The sequence below is a fragment of the Artemia sp. Qi Xiang Cuo genome, chromosome 6 (assembly GCF_049724085.1).
Source record: "Artemia sp. Qi Xiang Cuo chromosome 6, ASM4972408v1, whole genome shotgun sequence".
Lineage (NCBI taxonomy): Eukaryota > Metazoa > Arthropoda > Branchiopoda > Anostraca > Artemiidae > Artemia > Artemia sp. Qi Xiang Cuo.
In genome coordinates, this window is record NC_142799.1 from 73,630,606 (window position 1) to 73,650,636 (window position 20,031).

The 20,031-nt window shown below is 38.6% G+C and overlaps 1 protein-coding gene across 1 annotated transcript in view; it reads left to right on the plus strand.

The window, feature by feature from the left end:
* The window catches only part of na (sodium leak channel non-selective protein na), a 228,890-nt gene that overhangs the window by 65,908 nt on the left and 142,951 nt on the right, over positions 1-20,031 (plus strand). Inside the window, exon 6 of the mRNA XM_089091203.1 lies at positions 4,082-4,227. Within this exon, the coding sequence (XP_088947329.1) occupies positions 4,082-4,227 (146 nt within the window). The remainder of the gene's footprint in view (positions 1-4,081; positions 4,228-20,031) is intronic.

Consider the following 20,031-nt stretch of genomic DNA (forward strand, 5'->3'; position numbering starts at 1 on the left):
TTAAAAACCTTCATATGGCTGCCTTAGAAACATTCCCTTCTACTTAGGTGTACTATATACGTGCACTATAGCGTCAGGTGTGCGTAATAACCTGTTAAGGGGCTAGTAGCTCTAATAGTTTATCCCCTATGGCTGTGCTCAGACTTTCCATAGTACTTATAATAAGTGTGGAATTAGAAAAAAAACTAGAAAATACCCAAAAAAAAATTGACCACGATAGCTAGTCTGCTCGATGCTGGTTATGAAATTTCAAATAGTTCGCGGTAACGATCTGTAAGTAAGGAGCGACCCGATCAATAGTAACCTGCAACCAAAACTCTAAATACAGATTTTGATACCAACAGATATATAAAAAGAAGTGTTTATTGTGCTGATTTTAAATATATAAGTGTCATTAAGTTTAGTCTTACCCATCAAAGGCTATGAACCTGATAAAAATTAAATAAAAAAAACAAGGTTTTGAAACTGAAAGTAAGGAGTGACATTAAAACTTAAGACGAACAGGAATTATTCCGTATATGAGAGGGGCTGTCCCCTCCTCAACGCCTCGCTCTTTACGCTAAAGTTTTTATTGTTTTAAAAAATAAAGTTGTGAGACAGAGTCAAACTTTAGAGTAAAGAGCGAGGTGTTGAGGAGGGGACATCACCTTTCATATACGGAATATAATCTGTTCGTTTTAAGTTTTTGTGTCGCTCCTTACTTTAAGTTTAAAAAACTTGTTTTGTTTTTTTATTTAATTTCTGATAATTTTTTAGTTAATGCAGCTTTTATTTTGGCTCACCTTCATTGAATAAGTAAACAAAATTTGCATAAAAATTTTACTCTTCTTTCGCTAAATTGCTGTCTCTAAATTTGCTTCTGACGTAATTTACAAATTAACTTACGTAACGAACTTCTATATTCGTATATTTTTCCTCTGGCAAAAAATACAAAGTTGCAGATTGTTGCAGATATGAGCTTGAAACCTATGAAATAGGGTTTTCTGATACGCTGAATCCGACGGTGGGATTTTCATTAAAATTCTTCCACTTGTAGGGGATGTTTCCACCCTCTTTAAAAAATCAGGTAAATATTCTCAGGCTCTTAGCCTTTGATGAGTAATACTAAACTTAATAAAATTTATATATTTAAAATCAGCATTATAAGCCCATTCTTTTGGTACATTTATTTACATCAAAATTCCGTTTTTAAAAGTTTCGATTACTATTGAGCCGTATCGCTTGTTTTTTTTTGTCTTTTTTATTACGTATATGTTATTACGTATATGAGGGGGTTCTCCCCTTAGTGAATACCACGCACTTTACGTTAAAAGTTAAAAAAAATTTTAATTCACAAACCCCTGAATCACAAAGGCCGTTTAATTAGAATAGACAGCTCTTTGAAAGCACTAAAAAAACTGCAGCGTAACGAGCGAGGTATTGACTTGGGGGAGAACCCCCTCATATAAGTAATAGTTTCTGTTCGTTTTAAGTTATAATGTTGCTTCTTACTTTCAGTTGAAAAAATCTGTTTTTTTTTTAATTTAATTTCTGATCGTTTTTTAAATAATCCTTGGAAATCCGGCGCCCCCTCCATAGAAATGTCCCTTACCCCAAAGAAACATCCTCCACGGAAATATTCTCCCGAGTAACCCTCTCATCCAGCCCTCCCCCCCCCCACCAGAAAAAAATCCTTCCTGAAAATGTCTGTATACTTCCCAATAACCAATACAATATGTAAGTAAGCAATGGGTAAAGTTCATAACTTTCAGTCCTTTCCCTGGGAACTTCGGGGGATTAAGTCATCCTAAAAGACATATTTATTAGATTTTCGACTATGCTGAACAAAATGGCTATTTCAAAATTTTGATCGGGTGACTTTGAGAAAAAAATGAGCGTGGGAGGGGGCCAGTTACCCTCCATTTTTTTGGTCACTTAAAAGGGCACTAGAATTTTTAATTTTCTTTCGAATAAGCCCTCCCACGATATTCTAGGGCCACTGTGTCGATACAATCACCCCTGAGAAAAAAGAACAACAAACAAACAAACAAATAAACCCGCATCCGTGATCTTTCTTCTGGCAAAAAATGGAAAATTCCACATTTTTGTAGATAGGAGCTTGAAACCTCTACAGTAGGGTTCTCTGATACGCTGAAAATGATGATGGTGATGATGTGAATTTCATTAAGGTTCTATAGCTTTTGGGGGGTCTTTCCCCCTTTTTTCGAAAATCAGTCAAATTTTCTCAGGCGCGTAACTTTTGATGGGTAAGATTAAACTTCATGAAACTTATATATTTGAAACCAAAATTAAAATCTGATCCTTTTGATGTATCTATTGGTACCAAAATTCCGTTTTTTAGAGTTTCAGTTACCATTGAGCCGGGTCGCTCCTTACTTACAGTTCGTTACCACGAACTGTTTGATAAGTAAATTTTCAAAAAAGGATATATTCATTTATTTAGCCAGTGAAAAAAAAACAGGTACAAAGTCAAGATATTTCGATCCCATGTACAGCGATCGTCATCATTAGAATTACTAAAATAACATAATTCAAAATAGCATAGTTATACACAAAAAAAAATAAGTTTTCAGGTCATTCACAAAATAATGAACTTCCATATTATTCACTAGACTATTTTCAGAGAGAGTTCACTAAAAAAATCATTCAAAGTCTTGATATAAATTTCCTTCTTTAATCTTGCCCAAAAGTAAAACAAATTTTCAATGAAGGTGGCAAAGCCTTCCGTGTCTTCTCATTGCAAACGAAATGCTGAGTCTATAGTTGGTCACTTGGTTGGTGTCATTTCCCCATATATACGACGTATTTTTGACGTAAATTAGGTATCATTTTCTTAGACCACACTGTTAGTTTATGACGAATAAATAATTTTTTAAATGGGAATAAATCCATTTATTTAGCCAGTGAAAAAAAAAAACAGGTACAAGGTCAAGATATTTCGATCACATAAACAGCGATCGTCATCATTAGAATTACTAAAATAATATAATTGAAACTAGCATATCTATACACAAAAAAAAGTTTTCAGGTTATTCACAAAATTATGAACTTCCAGATTATTCACTAAACAATTTTCAGAGAGAGTTCACTGAAAAAGTTCATTCAAAGTCTTAATGTAAATTTCCTTCTTTAATCTTCCCCAAAAGTAAAACAAATTTCCAATAAAGGTGGCAAAGCCTTCCGTGTCTTCTAATTGCAAACGAAATGCTGAGTTTATAGTTGGTCACTTGGTTGGTGTCATTTCCCCATATATACGACGTATTTTTGACGTAAATTAGGTATCATTTTCTTAGACCACACTGTTAGTTTATGACGAATAAATAATTTTTTAAATGGGAATAAATCCATTTATTTAGCCAGTGAAAAAAAAACAGGTACAAGGTCAAGATATTTCGATCACATAAACAGCGATCGTCATCATTAGAATTACTAAAATAATATAATTGAAACTAGCATATCTATACACAAAAAAAAGTTTTCAGGTTATTCACAAAATTATGAACTTCCAGATTATTCACTAAACAATTTTCAGAGAGAGTTCACTGAAAAAGTTCATTCAAAGTCTTGATGTAAATTTCTTTCTTTAATCTTGCCAAAAAGTAAAACAAATTTCCAATGAAAGTGGCAAAGCCTTCTGTGTCTTCTAATTGCAAACGAAATGCTGAGTTTATAGTTGGTCACTTGGTTGGTCTCCTTTCCCCATACATACGACGTATTTTGACGTAACCCCTTAAGTTAGGTGTTATTTTGTTAGACCACTTGCCGTTCTATGATGAACTTATAAACTATTGGGATTTAATTATTTATTATCGGGATTTAATTAATTGGGTATTATCCCCATTTGAAAATTTCTTTGTTAGTCTTAATAGTACTAATATCATAGTGGTAGGAGCAGTGGTAGTAGTAGTTTTGTTGTATTACTTGTAGCAACGGTAGTAGCAGCAGTTTTAATAGCAGTAGTAGCATATACATGTTGCCTTTTTGTCAGTTAAACATCCCCCCCCAAAAAAAAGTATTTAGAAATCTTTAAACTACAAATACTTATAATATTTCCAAATATTTGCATTTCTTTTTTTTTCAGAAAAGTCACAATAAATAGTCTTATGATACCTGATTCGTATTGCTCTATGGACCCAGACTCTGGGTACCAGTGTCCAAAACCAATGGTTTGTATGAAGCTCCAAATGTCAAGATATAACATGGGTTTTAACGGATTTGACGAGTTCGGTAAGTTATGTATTTTCTTTTGTTATCTCTTTTCTATCTGTTTCTCTTTTCTTATCTATTTTCTCTTTTATAGAGTATTCTCTTTTCTTATCTGTCTTTTCTTTTTTTTAATTATCCGATTTCAAAACACCAAAAAATCAGCTTACTTCTTTCAACCTATTATCAGACTTTCAAACTGCCTTGGCTCAGGCCACACGCAAGCCATAAGAAAATAAAACACAGTAAACTTACAACTTACACAGTTAAGTTTACAAAATAGTAAACTTACTTCACCTGTAATGAAAATGATAATACAATAAGGTACTTTTGTCTTATAGCCACCACACTCAAGATCTTGTATCGCAAACATGAGACAATAACCGGTTTTCATGGTCTTTATATCACACAATATTACTTTCGGCTCAGTGGGAAACCACATTGTAGCTATGTTTTGATTAGACACTTAGTTGGTATTTTGGTTAGGTTAGGTTAGTTTTTGTTACGCATTTAATATAATACGGTCTAGACGACTCCCCTTCCATAATTTTTTGTTTTAGTATTTATAATTTCGTTCAAGAACTACTGCATTTTTATCATATTTTGGTTTATTTCATTATTTCACCAACCACATCCAATCGAAATTTTGAGATATCCATTTTGTGCAACGTAGTTGAAAGATCTGAAAATTGTGTCTTTGAGGAGTAGACTCCTCTCACAGACCTCAGTTAAATGATTGTAAGCTATGTCCTGGAGACATATAAGGTTTTTTATAGAAAGCGTTGTGGTAGAAACTTCAAAAAGGGCTCATTCGATTAGACATTCAAAGAGTTAGTGCCCTTTTTAACAGTCGGAAGTGACTGGAGAACTAAAGCCCCTCTCACGCCCATCATTTCCCCGAACATATCCAAAAAAAATTTTGAGATAGACATTTTGTTCAACGTAGTTGAAAGTTCTGGAAACTAGGCCTTTGAGGATGACAACCCCCTTCACCTTCCTACCACAGCCTTCAGGGCAAGGGTTGTAAGTTATGCCCTGGGGCATACAAGGTTCTTTATAGAAAGTGTTGTTGGAAAACTTCAAAAAGCCCTCATTCGATTGGACATTGAAAAGGCTAGTACCCTTTTAATAGTATAAAGAGATTGGAGGGCAACTAACCCCCCTCTCACGCCCACTATTTCCCGAAGCACGTGCAATCAAAATTTTAAGATATCCATTTTGTTGAACGTAGTTGAAAGTTCTGGAAATTAGATCTTTGAGGATGATAACCCCCTCAGAGCCCTCAGGGTAAGGGTTGTAAGTTATGCCCTTGGGGCATAAGAGGTTCTTATAGAAAGCGTTGTCGTAAAAACTTCAAAAAAGGCTTGGAAATTTGATTGAAAATTGAAAGGGCTATTTCCCTTGTTAATAGTCGAAAGTGATTGGACAGCAAATAGCCCCCTCTCACGCCCATCGTTTCCCCAAACACACCCAATCAAAACTTTGATATAGCCATTTTTTACATAGTAGTTGAAAGTTCAGGGAATGATATCTTTAAGGAGGACAAATACCCCACATTCCTCAGGGCAAGGGTTGTAAGTTATGCCCTGGGGCTATACAAGGTTTTTATAGATAGCGTTGTCATAGAAACTTCAAAAACGGCTCATTCAATTGGGAATTGAAAGGGTTAGTGCCCTTTTTAATAGTCGAAAGTGATCGGAGGGTAACTAACCCCCCGCTCACGCCCACCATTTCCCCAGACACATCCAACCAAAACTTTGAGATAGCCATTTTGTTCAACGTAGTTGGAAGTTCTGGAAATTAGGTCTTTGAGGATGAAAAATCTACCCCCCCTCTCCCCAACGCCTTCAGGGTAAGGATTGTAAGTTATGCCCCGGGGGCATATAAGGTTTTTATAGAAAGGGATGTCGTAGAAACTTGAAAAAAGGCTCATTCGATTGGAAATTGAAAAAGCTAGTGCCCTTTCTAATTGTATAAATTTATCGGAGGGCAACTACTCCCCCTCTCACGCCCACTATTTCCCGAGACACATCCAATAAGAATTTTGAGATAGCCATTTTTTTCAACGTTGTTGAAAGTTCTGTAAATTAGGTCTTTGAGGATGACAACTCCCCCGCAGCCCTCAGGGTAAAGATTGTAAATTTTGTCCTGGGGTCATACAAGGTTTTTATAGAAAGCGTTATTGTAGAAACTTAAAAAAGGGCTCATTCGATTGAAAATTGAAAGGACTAGTGCCTTTTTAAATAGTCGAAAGTGATTGAAAAGGGAAACTAACCCCCCTCTCCCGCCCACTATTTCCCCAAACACATCCAATGAAAATTTTTAGATAGTAATTTTCTTTAAGGAAGTTTGAAGTTTTGGAAATTAGGTCTTTGAAGATGACAACCCCCGCCCCCACAACCCTCGGGGCAAGGGTTGTAAATTTTGCCCTGGGGGCATATAAGATTTTTATAGAAAGTGTTGTCGTAGAAACTTCATAAAGGGCTCATTTGATTGGAAACTGAAAGGGCTTGTACCCTTTTTAATAGTCGAAAATGATTGAAGGGCAACTAACCCCCCTCCCACGCCAACCCTTTCCCCGAACACATTCAATGACCATTTTGAGATAAAATTTTGCTCAACGTAGTTGAAAGGTCCGGAAATTATATCTTAAGTTATGCCCTGGGACATATAGGAAAGTTTTGTCTTAAAAATATCAAAAAGGGCTCATTCGATTGGAAGTTGAGAGGGCTTTTGCCCAATTTAATCGTCGAAAGTAATCAGAGGGAGAATCACTCTCCCACGCCCATCATTTCCCTAAACATTTCCGATCAACATTTTGATACGACCATTTTGCTCAACGTAGTTGAATGATCTGGAGATTGTGTCTTTGAGGGTGACAACCCTCCCCCTTTGCCCTCAGGACAAGGGTCTTAAATTATTCCCATGAGGAATATAAGGTTTTATAGAAATTTTTGTCGTATAAGCTTTAAAAAGGGTTCATTTGATTGGAAAATGAGAGAACTAGTGTATTTTTTCTTCGTCAAAAGTGATCAGAGGGCAAATGCCCCCCCCATGCCCATCATTTCCTCAAACACTTCAAATAAAAAATTTTGAGATAGCCATTTTGCTCAACGTATTTGAAAGGTCTGGAAATTATGTCTTTGAGGATAACAAACCTCTCTAGCCCTTAGGGCAAGTGTTGTAAGTTATGCCCTGGGGAAATATAAGGCTCTTACAGAAAGCATGGTCTTATTAACTTTGGAGGGGGCTCATTGAATTGGTATTCAGACGCTCTAATGGTCTTTTTGAGAGTCAAGGTGATCGGAGCGCAGCTGAGTTGGTGCTTTATAAGCGCACTGGAACCTCTAATTTGTAATTTAATGTGCCCCCTCCTAGTTTTTAAGATCACCTCTTTCATACAAAGAGGTTCGAAAGAAAAATAGATACAGACACCTGACTGTTTATTTTGGCACCATTAGTGCCGTGCCACTCATTGATTACTTGTTTTAATCCCTATTAGTTAAAACAAATTGATATCTGACTGAACTAAAGAAGTATACTACAATTTCCCATCACTTTACAATTTTAAAACTTTTTAAAATACTTTTTACCCATTTTCAACTGTCCTTGTGTTTGAAAATTTCTACTTAAAGCATTAGGACCAAAAAGTAGTGTAAAGAGTTAGGGTTGGGGAAGCTGCAGTCCATTTCATATACAGTATAATTTTGTTTCGTTTTAAGTTTGAATGTTACTCTTAACTTTCGTTAGATTATACCTGTTCTCCCAATTTGATTTCTTTTCATTTACTAGACTAAATCTAGAGCTATACGAAATACAATGTTGACTGCAACCCGCATTCCTCTATATATATAATTTTTTTTATAACGAACCCTCAAATAAAGTCTTCATTTAGGTACACATTTAGGGAGTTTTTTAGACCATACTACCTTTTGTTTCATATTTAAAATAAACTGAAAATATATAATAGTTTTTAAAGTTGTTAAAAATCTTTGAGGTGGGATGAGAAGATGTATCTTCTTTGGAGCAATTTTTATAGGATCGTCGAAAGTTTTGAGCCGAACTTTCATTTCAAAATTTTGATACAATATCATAGAAAGCACAGGGGCGGTTCAAAAGGGTTCAAAAGGGGACGTGGAGGACTGGCTGCCCTTTATTCCGTTTTGATTCTTCATAAGGGCACTAAAACATCTAATTTGTAATTTAATGTGCCTTTTCCGAGTTTTTTTTAGATCACCCCTTTCATACGAAGCGGTTCGGAGAAAAAAAAATAACAGATTGTAAGCACCTTAATCTTTGTTTTGCACCATTAGTGCCGTGATTCAACTTTCCTGGAGCTAAATCAATGCTTGCCTATGAGCTAAAACGCTTCAATATAGCTGTGGTTGGCCTTACGGAAACCCGCCTTGTCGGAAGAGAGTCCGAGGATATTGGTGAAGGATATCACCTGATCTGGTCTGGTGACCCAAAAAGCAAGACAAATGGTGTAGGCCTCGCGCTAAACGCCAGGGCTAAGAGATGTCTTCTCTCCTATAAACAAATTTCAGATAGAATACTGATGGCTCAGCTCCAGCACAAGCATGGAAAGTGGAAAATTATTGTATGCTATGCTCCCACCAATCTGAGTCCTGCGGAAGTGAAGGATCAGTTCTATGCGGAGCTCTCAGCGAACCTGTCTAGAGTCCCACCCCACGACATCGTCACTCTTCTGGGAGACCTTAACGCAACGGTAAATGACAGGGAGGGCGTGTGGAGTAGTGTTCTCGGCCTCGTGATTCCAGATTCACTGAATGACAACGGAAAAAGACTCCTCCAGCTCTGCAATATGCAAAATCTGGTCATATCATTCACGCTCTTTCAGAGACAAGATATACACAAATACACTTGGTATAGTAACGACGGCCAGAAAAAGAAGATGGTCGACTATGTTATGATCTCGGGTCGCTGGCGCTCGTCAATAACAAATTGCCGGACTTATAGGTTGGCCGAGCTTGGAAACACAGACCATAGGATGGTAGTTGCCACACTGAGGCTACGCCTGAGAGCACAAGGACAAGAAACACGGCCTCCCAAGCTCGATCCTAGTAGTCTGGCTACATCTGAGATGCAACCGAAGTATGCTCTCGATATCTCTAACCGGTTTAGCTGCCTCCAAGTTCTGGACGACCCTGAAGTAGCATGGAAGTCTTTCAAACATAATATACTTGATTCTGCTGGCAGTACCATTGGCTGCAGCAAACGCAAGGAAAAACCCTGGATATCCCAGGAGAATCTGTCTATGATCGAGCTACGCCGGAAGGCCAGTTTAACAAAAAATATACTATAGTACAGACGACTCAATGGCCTGCGCAATAGCCTACTGCACAGTGATAGGAACACCTTTGTCGACAAGAAAGCCAGCAATCTTGAAGATGCCTTAAAAAAAAGGAGACACCTGCTCCCTGTACAAACACCTCCGCGAGCTGACGGAAGAGAAGACTTCCATCGTGAGCCGTGTTTTGTCTGCTGACGGAAGCATGCCGGATGACGATGCAAGCCAACTCTCTGCCTGGAGCAGTCACTTCTCCACGCTTCTGAATGCCGAGGCAGTTGCTCATCCCGACCCTGATCTGATTCAAGCAGCCATGACCACACCCAAGGCTACTTCCGACCTCGTATTGCAACCGTTTACCACTTCTAAAATCCAAAATGCTGTAAGACGGTTAAATAATAATCAAGCCCCTGGTGTCTGTGATATTTCTGCAGAACTCCTCAAGTACGGGGGTGCAGCGATGATTCTGTGGCTCCAGCTAATCTTCTCAGCTGTATGGACGATGGAAAGCATACAGAATGACTGGCTTGCTAGCATCATATTGCCGCTATGGAAACGTAAGAGCAGCCGTCAAATCTGCACCAGCTATCTTGGGATCACGCTTCTCTCCGTTCCTGGTAAACTCTTCGCCATGTCACTCCTGGACAGGTGTTCCACCTTTTTGCGTAGAAAGAGAAGAGTCCAGCAAGCCGGGTTCATGCCCAGCATGTCGACGACAGAGCAAATGTTTACTATGCGCCAGTTGATCGAGAAGACGCGAGAGTTCCACCAAAAAGCGTACATCGCATTCGTGGACTTTAAAGCTGCCTTCGATTCTGTTGATCGCCTTTACTTTGGCTGATACTAAGAACTACGGGTCTACCCAAGAAATATTGCTCACTTTTGAAAAGCTGTATGAAGATACGGAAAGCTGCGTGGAAGTCAATGGAAGACGTAGTCCCACATTCGTGGTGAAGACTGGTGTCCGGCAAGGTTGCGCCGCCGCTCCCGAGCTTTTCAACTGCGTCATAGACCATGTTATGACCAGCACGACGAATCACCTTCATTTTGGTCTTAAGTTCGGAGACCGGCTACTCTCTGATGCTGAATTAGCTGACGACATAGCGCTAGTTGCGAGCACCGTCAAAAAGGTCACTAAGCTCTCCAGGTGCTCTCAGAAGAAGCCTCGAAAGTTGGACTGAAGATCAACTGGCAGAAAATCAAAGTTATGCTCCTTGAGCCCCCCACGTCCCGTTCTACTGTAAAGGAAGCCAACATCGGAAGCAACCGAGTAGATTTGGTTGAAGACTTCACTTACCTGGGATCTATTCCGTCGAATGATGGCTTGATCACAAAAGATCTTACATCTCGAATTTCCAAAGCTTCAGCACTTGTTGGGAGGCTTAGCAGCATCTGGCGAAAGCCAAACATAAGCCGCTTTACCAAAATGCGCATTTACAATGTGTCAGTCAGCACCGTCCTGCTGTATGGAGCGGAGACGTGGCCAACTGCAAAATCTATCCTCAGCGCCGTCGATGTCGCTCAGACGAAACATCTCCGAAGAATCGAAAGACTTCACTGGAATGACTTCGTTAGCAACCAGACTCTCTTCTCACATACCGCTCAAACTCCTTTCTCGACGCAGCTCGCTCAGCGTACTGCTCGGTGGCACGGCCACCTCCTTTGAAAGCCACGTGACGCCCCAGCACGGGTCACATTGGACTTCGACCCCACCCTACACGGATGGAAGCGACCCAGAGGACGCCCACCTACTAGGTGGAAAGACAAAGCCGATGAATTCCTCACCCAAGCCTACATCCTGGTGGAAGAAGCTGCGAGCCTGGCAAGCTATAGGTCAACCTGGAGGCGCCTAGTCTCATCGTTCTCTACGCCGAACCCTCGGCAGGAGCCTTAAGTCAAGTAAGTCATTAGTGCCGTGCAAATACATAGACTGCAAACAACATTCTCTAGGCTAAAATCCAATTTTTATTTTTATAACGAAACCTTGAATCAATGGGTTCATAATGTCCACATATAGACAATTTTTAGACCATACTACCTTTTTATTTATAATTAAAATGAACTGGAAATATATAATAGTCGGCGAAGTTGTTAATTAACGCAGCGACAAAAATCATAAAAAAAAAAAAATACACTATATAAAAAAAATACAAAACTACGAAAAATAACTACAAAAAATTAGCAAAGAAATTTATATCCAATGAACAGAATTTGTTTTTGGTCATAATCTTAATGAAATCCTACTTTATACAGATCCTGTGAGCTGTGATAAAATATTGTGTTGATACACAAGGGTGAATATTACCTTTTGATATGAGATCCTATTAATCTGATAAAAATACTACATTTATAATATTCATTTCAAGTTTATTTTAAGCACCATCCATTGAAAGCTAGGAAAACGGGCAATGGAATACATTTTTGAGACCTTTTGTATCCGTATCATTTCCCTATAAATATTCCATTTCCATTACTTTTCCGTTACTTTCCGGTTCAATTTCCGTTACTTTCATTGGTACCTAGTAGTTTAGTAGTAGTGTCTTCAGTAGTAGTAGGTCTTTTGTAGCGGCTCATTCTATATAGAATGCATGTAGGAATAAATGTATAGACTAGATTAATTTTATGTTTAGGAACGGACGCTATGCCGCATACTAATAAGGTGTAAGAGGCACGAACTCCATATAAATATCTTTTCGATGATTCTAAGCTGATTGGTGATTGCAGAATACCAGTTCGACAGCATGTCAATCCTATCAGACCAAAATTAATATTTTTCGGTAGCAAACACCAGAAAGTAGCACTTTGCAATGTCATGATTTCTTTTGTAAGCCAAAATTACCACTAGGTCCGTATTTTTATTTATTTGGATGAAAACTTTTACAGGTACTCTGTTTTTATGATCCGGCAACACATAAAATAATTTTAATAAACTTGCTGCTTGGCTTTGGATAGACTATAGACCCAACAGAAGATTAGGATAAAAAAACATATAGGTGGATCGGAGAAAAGACATTTTTAAGATTTCCGCTTTTCTACCTTCCCGCAAATTCAAGCTTGAGTTCTACTCTGGTTTCTAATATTTCATGAAAGTCTACATTTGATAACCAAAGCCATTCCTAAGTATTACTGATACGTCATTTCTATAACCTTATAGCTCATATTTTCTTTGGATTTACCTTGCTACTTAAAGATGAAAGAATTTGTACTACAATGGGAGCCTCTAGTACAAAACCATTTACAAGGATTTGAGAATCCAGATCATCACTTCGGATGTCATGACATTAAACTTCTTTAGAGCAGACGCCATGCTTGCTTGGGAGTTGAAAAGTAAGCATATTGTAATAGTGCCTATCACGAAGACACATCTTCTTGGCGTTGACCCAAAATCTCTAGGGGTAAATACTACTGATTATCGCCTGGAAAGGATTTAGTCCACCGGAATGGTTTGGTTCTTGGCATAGCTACAGATGCAGAGAAGTGGGTAAAATCTTTCGATTTAAGACAGGATAATGAGAGCATGACTTCAACATAAACACGGAGAGTGGAGTGTAAGTGTTTTACTAATGATGACGATGTGATTACATTATCACACTTCTGCACGATTTTAAGGCCTCTGCCTCAAATCTAACTAGCCTGTGTTGTGGCGTTACCGGTGGACTGACTCCAGACTCAGTCAATAAAAACGGAACCCGTATCCCGCCCTCTGTTCAGAAAATAAACTCGCTATTACAAACATTCTTTCAGTAGAAGAGGACACGCACACATACATGGTAAACCAGCGATACGATTACCACACATCTACTACGGAAAATCATAGACTACATCTTTGTAATTTAGAGATAGAAACTGTCTATTACCAGCTGCAGGCCATACACGATAACTAAAACACACCGACCATCATAGACAGCACGCTAGCGCTGCCTAAGTGAAGAACGATGTGGGCACAATATTTTTTTTCTCCGTACCCGCGCACTTCGTATCGAAGGAGTAGAAACTTCGAAAAGGGCTCATTCGATTGGAAATTGGAGTGGCTAGTGCCCTTTTTAATAGTCGAAAGTGATTGGAGGGCAACTAGCCCCCTCCCATAGCCCATCATTCCCCCAAACTCAACCAATCAAAATTTTGAGATAGCCATTTTGTTCAGCATAGTTGGTTTCCAGATAAAATATATGGTTTTGAGGAGGACACTCTCCCACAACCCTCGGGGCAAGGGTGTTAAGTTTAGCCCTGAGGGCATATAAGAACGATGTTGGCACAATGTATCATTTATTATTTTTTTCCTTTAGAGCAGGGCACTTCATATGGAAGGGGTCGTCGTAGAAACTTCAAAAGGGGCTCATTCGATTGGAAATCGAGAGTTCTAGTGCCCTTTTTAATAGTCGAAAGTGATTGGAGGGCAAGCAGCCCCCCCCCACGTCCATCATTCCCCCAAACACATCCAATTAAAATTTTGAGATAGGCATGTTGTTCAGCGTAGTTGATTTTCCAGATAGAAAATATGTTTTGAGGAGAACACTCTCCGACAACCCTCAGGGCAAGAGTTTTAAGTTATGCCGTGGGGGTACATACGGTTTTTATAGAAGGCGTTGTCTTAGAAACTTCAAAACAGGCTCATTCGATTGGAAATTCAGAGGGCTAGTGCTCCTTTTAATAGTCAAAAGTGATTGGAGGGCAACTAGCCCCCCCCCCCCACGCCCATCATTCCCCAAAACACATCCAATCAAAATTTTGAGATAGCCATGTTGTTCAGCGTAGTTGATTTTCAGATAGAAAATATGTTTTTGAGGAGGACACTCCCCCACAACCACAGTCTATATAATTATCCAGTAAGTTTACCGCAGATGATTTCTGGCTCTTCATTCTCGGTGCGAACAAAAAGCTCCTCCCACTTATATGTGCAGTTATGAATCAGTGTGTTTGCGTCAGTCAATGAGAAATGGTTAGAAAGGGCATTATTCGAAATTGCGAAAGCAGAAAAAAATTTGGTGAGCCGGCCAAGTGGTTTGCAACTTTACCATGTCACAGGTATGACTTAATTTATATACAAATTATGACAATCTATTATTTATATACAGTGGACTCAACTGATTGGCCTATGTAGTATTTTATAAAAAACGGGGCGGGGGGTTGATGAAATTTGTGAAAATAGGGAATTTTTTTTCTTCTGGAATAGGTGTGATGGTTTCAGGGGCGGATCTAGGATTTTTTAGGGGGGGTGCAAAATAGGTTGATTCGACAAACTTACGTTAGGAGCAAGCTTAATTAATGCAAACATGTGTTAATTAGGTAAATTACGCTATTTTAGACTACTTTAGGGGGGTAACCCTCGCCCCCCCTCTGGATCCGAAACTGGATAGTTTATAAATTTTTTTCACGTAGTGATATTTATTTTCTCAGATTGTAGTTCCTGTGATATTTGAAAAGTCCAGTTACCTGTTTTGGCGGAGAGCCTAGATAAGACTAGTTTCGTTTTCAATCAATGCTTTCGTATGAAATCGGCAGACCTTTCCTGAACTTTAAACAATAAACACCTCTTTGAAAATCTTTGCACTTTGTGAATTTAGATAGCGATAAGGGTTCCTGATTGAGACCAATTTTAGGACTTGGGTTCTAATTATTGGTTGAGGTGGTAAAAGTTGCCACAAAAGCCCTATCCAAGAAAATACCAAACTTCTGTTAAGAAGTGTTTTATATATATATATATATATATATATATATATATATATATATATATATATATATATATATATATATATATATATATATATATATATATATATATATATATATATATATATATATATATATATATATATATATATATATATATATATATATATATATATATTTATATCGGCGCGTACAAACAGCTCCTCTCATTTGATCTGCCATCAGCGGTCCAATTACCCTGGAACACGTATTTTGGCAGAAACTTTCTCAAAATGCCTTCGAAACCAACTTGAGATTGCGAAACCTATTTTTAATTCCTAAAAACATCTAATAATAACATTGTACTACTAATTACCGATTTTCATGTATGTATTGGAATAAATTAATTTAAAATTAGTTTCTTCAAAATTAGTGTTCCAGCGTTGAAGCCAAGTTTCGCGTCCAAGAGAAATCTGACTTGTCTACCCGTGAAAAGATCTAATGTCGTTTATGTTTATAGGTTGTCTGGAGCACTTGCACCTCGGTCCGGGTTTTTATAATATGTGAGATAGAGAATGATCATACTGCTAATTCTATAAACTGTGCCCACAACCCTCAGGGCAAGGGTTTTAAGTTATGCCCTGGGGACATATAAGGTTTTTACAGAAGGCGTTGTCGTAGAAACTTCAAAAAAGGCTCATTCGATTGGAAATTCAAAGGGCTAGTGCCCTTTTTAATAGTCGAAAGTTATTCGAGGGCAACTTGCCCTCCCTCACGCTAATCATTCCCCAAAACACATCAAATAAAAATTTTGAGATAGCCATTTTGTTGAACGTAGTTGATTTCCAGATAAAAAATATATTTTTGAGAAGGACACTCCCCCACAACCCTCAGGGCAAGGATTATAAGTTATGCCCTGGGGGCATATAAAGTTAATTGAAATCTTTGTCGTAGATACTTGAAAAAGGGCTCATTTGTTTTGAAATTAAAAAAGCTAGCACGGATTTTAATAGTCGAAAGTGATTTGAGAGCAACTAACCCCCCTCTCACGCCCACCTTTTCCCCAAACACATCCAATCAAAATTTTTAGATAGCCATTTTATTCCACGTAGTTGAAAGTTTTTGAAAGGTCTTTAAGGATGACAACCCTTCCCCTCACAGCCCTCAGGGCAAGGGTTGTAAGCTATGCCCTGGGGTCATATAAATTGAAAGCTTTTATTGAGAGCGTTGTCGTAGAAATTTCAAAAGGGCTCATTCAATCGGAAATTGAAAGGCCTAGTGCCTTTTTTAATAGTTGAAAGTGATTGGATAGCGACCAACACCCCTCTCACGCCCAACATTTTCCCAAACACATCCAATCAGAACTTTGAGATATCCATTTTGTTCAACGTAGTTGAAAGTTTTTGAAATTAGGTCTTTAAGGATGACAACCCCTCCCCCACAGCCCTCAGGGCAAGGGCTGTAAGCTATGACCTGGGGTCATATAAATTGAAAGCGTTTATTGAGAGCGTTGTCGTAGAAACTTCAAAAGGGCTCATTCAATAGGAAATTGAAAGGGCTAGTGCCTTTTTTAAAACTTGAAAGTGATAAGATAGCGATTCATGGGGGAAGGGAATCATAGGCAGAGCAATAGCACTGCCTAAGTAAAGAACGATGTTGGCACAACGTATTATTTATTTTGTTTCCATGCCCGGGCACTTCGTAACGAAGGGGTTGTCATAGAAACTTTGAAAAGGGCTCATTCGATTGAAAATTGGAGTGGCTAGTGCCCTTTTTAATAGTCGAAAGTGATTAGAGGGCAACTAGCCCCCCCCCATACCCATCATTCCCCAAACACATCCAATCAAAATTTTGACATAGCCATTTTGTTCAGCGTAGTTGATTTCCAGATAGAAAAAATGTTTTGAGGAGGACACTCCCCCACAACCCTCAGTGCAAGGGTTAAAAGTTATACCCTGGGGCATATAAGGTTTATATAGAAAGTTTTTGTATAAATTACAGCAAGATCGCGCTGACAAAGTTAAGAACAGGGACACTTGAGAACTAGACAAGAAACGGGGACTAAGTAAAGAGGAGGACACTCCCCCACAAACCTCAGGGCAAGGGTTTTAAGTTATGCCCTGGGGGCATATAAGAACGATGTTGGCACAATGTATTATTTATTAATTTTAACCTTTAGAGCAGGGCATTTTGTGTCGAAGAAGTTGTTGTAAAAACTTCGAAAAGGGCTCATTCAATAAGAAATTTGAGTTGCTTTTGCCCTTTTTAAATTTCGAAAGTGATTGGAATGCAACTAACACCCCTTCCAAGCCCACCATTTCCCGAAACACATTCAATCAAAATTTTGAGATAGCCATTTTGTTCAGCGTAGTTGATTTCCAGATAGAAATTATGTTTTTGAGGACAGTCCCCCACAGCCTTTAGGGCAAGGGTAGTAAGTTATTGCCTGGGGGCATATAGGGATTTTTATAGAAGGCGTTGTCGTAGAACCTTAAAAAAAAGGCTCATTCGATTGGAAATTCAAAGGGCTAGTGCCTTTTTTAATAGTCACGAGTGATTAGCTGGTAACTAAGCCACCTCTCACGTCCACTTTTCCCCCAAACACATCTAATCAAAACTTTGAGATAGCCATTTTATTCAACGTAGTTTTAAGTTCTGGAAATTAGATATTTGAGGATGACAACCACCCCCCCACAGCCCTCAGGGCAAGGGTTGTAAATAATGCCCACAGGTTATATAAGGTTTTTATATAACGCGTTGTCGTAGAAACTTCAAAAAGGGCTCGTTCGATTGGAAATTGAAATGGCTAGTGCCCTTTTTAATAGTCGAAAGTGATTGAAAAGCAACTAACACCCCTTCCACGCCCACCATTTCCCCAAACACATCCTATAAAGATTTTGAGATAGCTATTTTGTACCACGCAGTTCAAAGTTCAGGAAATTATACCTTTGAGCAGGACACTCCCCCCCCGCACAGTCTTCGGGGCAAGGATTATAAGTTATGCCCTGGGGGCATATAAGGTTTTTATTGAAATCTTTGTCATAGAAACTTGAAAAAGGGCTCAATAGATTTGAAATTCAAAGGGCTAGTGCCATTTTTAATAGTCGAAAGTGATTGGAGGGCAACTAGCCTCCTCTCACGCCCATCTTTTCTCCAAACATATCCAATCAATATTTCAGATAGCCATTTTATTCAACGTAGTTGAAAGTTTTGGAAATTAGGTCCTTAAGGATGACAATCCCTCACCCCACAGCCCTCAGGGCAAGGGTTGTAAGTTAACTCCTGGGGGCATATAAGGTTTTTATTGAAAGCGTAGAAACTTCTACACTTCTACGGTTTATTGAAAGCGTAGAATCATTAAATTGGAAATTGAAAGGGCTAGTGCCTTTTTTAATAGTTGAAAGTGATTGGAGAGTGACAAACGCCCCTCTCACGCCCACCATTTTCCAAACACATCCAATCTAAATTTTGGGTTATCGATTTTGTTCAACGTAGTTGAAAGTTCTTGAAATGTGGTCTTTTAGAATGATAACCTCTTCAGAGCCCTCAGTACAATGGTAAGTTATGCCCTGACCCTGGTGGCATTTAAGGTTTACATAGAAAGTTATTGTTGAAATTTCAAAAAGGGCTCATTTGATTGGCTCATTTGATCTCACTTTCGACCCTTTTTAATAGTCGAAAGTGAGTGGAGAGTAATTAACCCCCTCTTACGCCCACCATTTCCCCAAAAACATTCAATCAAAGTTGAGAGATAGCCATTTTGTTCACCGCAGTTGAAAGTTCTGGAAAATATGTATTTAAGGATGACAAACCCCCCAGACCCCCAATGGCAAAGGTTGTAAGTTCTGTCTTTGTGGAATATAATGTTTTTATAGATAGAATTGTCGTAAAACTTCAAAAGGGGGCTCATTCAATTAATAATTTATAGGGCTAGTACCCTTTGTAATAGTTGAAATGATTGGAGGGTAACTAACCCCCCTCTAACGCCCACCATTCCTCCAAACATATCCAATCAAATTTTGAGATAGCCATTTTGTTCAACGTAGTAGAAAGTTCTGGAAATTAGGTCTTTGATAATGACACCCCCCCCATCACTCAGGGCAAGGGGTGTAAATTATGTCCTGGGGGGCACATGGGGTCTTTATTAAAAGCGCTATAACTTCAAAAGGATGTATTTAGTCGAATACTGAAAGAACTGGTATTAATTTTCATAGTTGAAAGTGATCGGAGAGCGACTGCCACCTCTCTCCCACCCACCTTTTCCCCAAACACATCCAATCAAAATTTTGAGATAGCCAGTTTGTTTAACGTAGTTGAAAGTTCTGGAAATTCGGTCTTAGAGGATGACATCCACCCTAACAGACTTTCAGGTAAGGGTTTTAATTTATGCCCTGGGGGCATATAAGGTGTATATAGAAAGCGTTGTCGTTTCCAAAAGGGCTCATTCGATTGGAAATTGAAATGCCTAGTGCCCTTTTTAATAGTCGAAAGGGATTGGAAGGCTTGACATTTTTATAGTACAGATCGAAGTGGGTATAGTGTATTATTTTGTGTTGTTGTTGTTGTTTAGACCAGGACACTTCGTATCGAAAGAGTTGTCAGGGGAACTTCGAAAAAGGCTTATTCAATTGAAAATAGAAAGGCATGATGCCCTTTTTAATAGTCGAAAGTGATTGGAGGGCAACTAATCCCCTTTCTACTCCCACGCCCACCCTCTCATGTGACCATTAGTATATACCAAGGTATTACTTTGCTTACGCCCCCGTACCAAACAGGTTTTGCTGTTAATTTTTGCAGGTCATTACACTCTTTGTCAGGGAATAACGCAATTTCAAAAGTTCAGCGTAACTTCAAAGTTCAGTGTCCTT